The 3,191-nt window shown below is 45.1% G+C and overlaps 1 protein-coding gene across 1 annotated transcript in view; it reads left to right on the top strand.

The window, feature by feature from the left end:
- sema3h (sema domain, immunoglobulin domain (Ig), short basic domain, secreted, (semaphorin) 3H) overlaps positions 1-1,714 on the top strand; it is a 65,667-nt gene extending 63,953 nt beyond the window's left edge. Inside the window, exons 16-18 of the mRNA XM_059333238.1 lie at positions 44-105; positions 235-377; positions 1,247-1,714. Coding sequence (XP_059189221.1) covers positions 44-105; positions 235-377; positions 1,247-1,714 — 673 coding nt within the window. The remainder of the gene's footprint in view (positions 1-43; positions 106-234; positions 378-1,246) is intronic.
- The last annotated feature ends 1,477 nt before the right edge of the window (positions 1,715-3,191 follow it).

Below are 3,191 nucleotides of genomic sequence, written 5' to 3'. Positions count from 1 at the left end.
TATAATTCTCTATTTAATGTAATTTCTGTCTTTTTCTCAACAGAAGGAATGCTCGTCACTTAGGGGAGGAAGAGGATCCACTAACTCAGTGTGTCAGACAGGGAGGTGAGGAGCTCATTTACTGTAAAGTGCTGAGCTCTAACAAGGTCTCAGCTACAGTAACATCAAATACATTCAAACAATTAGGTTTTATTGATTCAAAATAACAAACATATGATTGAATATGTTTTTCAGCTGGGCTGCAGGTGGAGGCGGAACAGAGAGTGATGATGGTTGCCGAGGGCAACAGCACTTACCTGGAGTGTCTACCCCGATCCAGACATGCTGCCGTTACCTGGTACAAACAGGCTGGAGAGAACAGTCCTGAACTAAACCAGGTACATAGACACACAAATACACACATTTAACTGTGATGCCTTTATTTACGCTCATCGGCCACTTTATCAGCTAGCAAGGTGTACCTGATAAAGTGTAGTCTTAAGCTGCTGTGGCCCATCTGATCTCAAGGTTGGAGGTGTTGTGCGTTCAGAGATGGTCTTCTGCAGATCTTGGTTGTAACAAGTGGTTATTTATTATTTACTGTTGAACCAGTCCGGCCATTCTCCTCTGACCTCTGGCACCAACAAGGTATCAAGGCTTACTGGATATTGTCTCTTTTTTTGACCATTCTCTGTAAACCCTAGAGATGGCTGTGTATGAGAGTCCCAGTAGATCAGCAGTTTGTGAAATATTCAGACCAACAACTATGCCACATTCAAAGTCACTTAAATCACCTTTCTTCCCCATTCTGATGCTCACTTTGAACTTCAGCAGCTCGTCTTCACCATGTCTACATGCCTAAATGCATTGAGTTGCTGACATGTGATTGGCTGATAAGATATCTATGTTAATGAGCAGTTGAACAGGTGTACCTAATAAAGGCACCGGTGAGTGTGTGTTCTCATGTATTAAATAAAGAACAGAATTACTGGAGGATGTCCAACACTTTAATATTCTCTCAAGCTTCCAATTCCACCCATCTACTTAACAAAATTAAGAATGCAGGAAGCACCGCTGTCTTCAAATACAGCGACTGCCAAGAATTGCAAAGACAGAGCGGAGTACCTTGCAAGTGTATAACTTTCTTTTGGGCATCAGTGTCATCCAGAAGCCCCTCATGAATAACTTATGGGCCTTAGCTGGACTGTTAAACACACAAAAACACAAGTACTCAGCATTCATCTGGTCTCTCTCTCTCTCTCTCCAGGTGGTAACAGGTGACCAGCTTGTGGTGATCGAGCGGGGCATCCTGATCCGTCAAGCTGAGCTGTCTCACGGCGGAGTCTACCACTGCCAGGTGGAGGAGCACGGCTACCACTGGACCGCCGTCACTGTCCGCCTCGCCGTCTGGAGCCCCTCAGCCAACCGCGTCCTCGCTTCCTGGTCCGCCTCCTCCTACCAGAGTGCGGGAACACAGCCTTGGTACGAGGATGTGATGGCACTGATTCACCCTGGAAACCTCGGGCAGCACTGCCGGGCGCTGGGATACCGCCCCCCACGCAACCAGCGTCGCCACGGTGATGTCGTGGCGGAGCCCAACAAGGAGAAAGAGAGGGGGCAGAGGCACAAGCATGGGGGAGGAAGGGGAGGAGGGGGAGGAGGAGGAGGGGGAGGAAGAGCAGCGGGGAGGAAGAGCAGGAGCAAGCCGCAGCAGAGGGCACCAAGGAGCGCTTGAATGTGTCGCGGAACAGCAAGGCAGATGTTCAGTGACTTCAACACACGCACACACACACATTTATGTTAACTAAGACACACACACACACATACACTCACACACACACTTAACTTATACACTGAGACACACACATACTGTATGTACAGAGACTATGACATGCGCATGCACTTATCTACAAACAAAAAAGGCATCCTTTCATTATAGTGACAAACTTTCAAACTAAGCTACAAGCAAACTGAAGTATGTACAGGAGGATGTGAACAACAAGGACTGTTTCACCCGGACAAAAGACTTGTGAATAAAAGGAAAAAGTTGAATACATAAAGCTGCGGAGCGTGATGAATGAAGGATGAACGGCACGTCCAGATCGCTCAGTTTAATTGACTCTGTGTCGTGACAAGGACATTGGAGAGGATGTCTTGGATTTGGAGCCTCTACAGAGAAAGTCCAAAAGTAGACATTCAAAAATGATCCAACTCCTCTGAAGTTAGTGCTGTCTTAAAGGGACCTACTGGTGGCTTTGCATGTTTTTCCCATTGATTATAAATCACATTGCCAATTATTCTCCCAAGCAGAACACTCCCAAGTGTTTAGATTGATTTTGAACCTTGCAGGCAGACACTGGTTTCCCAGCATGCTTTGAAAGCCACTTCACAGAAACATGCAAAATGCTTGACATTTAAAAAAAAAAAATCTTTGTGTTGCATTCAGATTGCAAGGACACTCCATCTTTGACATTCGTAGAACTGAGCGTCAACTGCTCCAAAGATTTTAAGTGAAAAGCTATGTTGTGAAAACAGGAACAGGAACGAGCAAACATGGCTGCTGTTCACTGACAAATCTCAGATGACTGAGCGTCCTTGAACACGTCAACAGAGTAAACAGTTTCAGCACAACAACAGCTAAACTTAGATGAGTGTTTAAATATTCTTGGGGAAAAATCAGCAGTGACAGTTCATTTATGGTCAATGAGAGGCTCATTATTTACTGTATGTTGTGAAGAGCAGTAAATAGCACTGATGAGTATTACGCCTCTTTTTCTCCTAAATGGATATACACCAACTGTTCACCTACAGTGAGAGTTCTGCTGGTTTCAGATAGGTGGGGTCTGACCACGAAATGACTGACCATGACCACAAAGATGAAAAGCAGGGTGACAGGCTTTGATGAGGTTACACATCTACTTTCCCAGCCGTACAGACACACTGCAGGAGATATTTCCATTATGTTCTGCTCAAGGATCAGACATGTTAGCTGGTAACGTTCACAGACATATCTGGCACTGCCACGCAACAGAAAGCCTAGTATAGGTGTGGGAAAAAGTGAAAAGACCTGCTGTGTTTTCTTACATCAGAAAATTTTCTATTCTGAGTGTTGGGTTAGTTGGCCTGGAGTCCCACAAAAGTACAGTGTACAGATTTAGGAAATGTGTTTATTGTTACGTAGGATAAAAGTAACATCTGCACATCAACTCCAG

The sequence above is a fragment of the Centropristis striata genome, chromosome 5, assembly GCF_030273125.1.
Source record: "Centropristis striata isolate RG_2023a ecotype Rhode Island chromosome 5, C.striata_1.0, whole genome shotgun sequence".
NCBI classification, from domain to species: domain Eukaryota; kingdom Metazoa; phylum Chordata; class Actinopteri; order Perciformes; family Serranidae; genus Centropristis; species Centropristis striata.
Note: the sequence above shows the minus strand (reverse complement) of the source record. Positions and strands in the feature narration are given on the sequence as shown.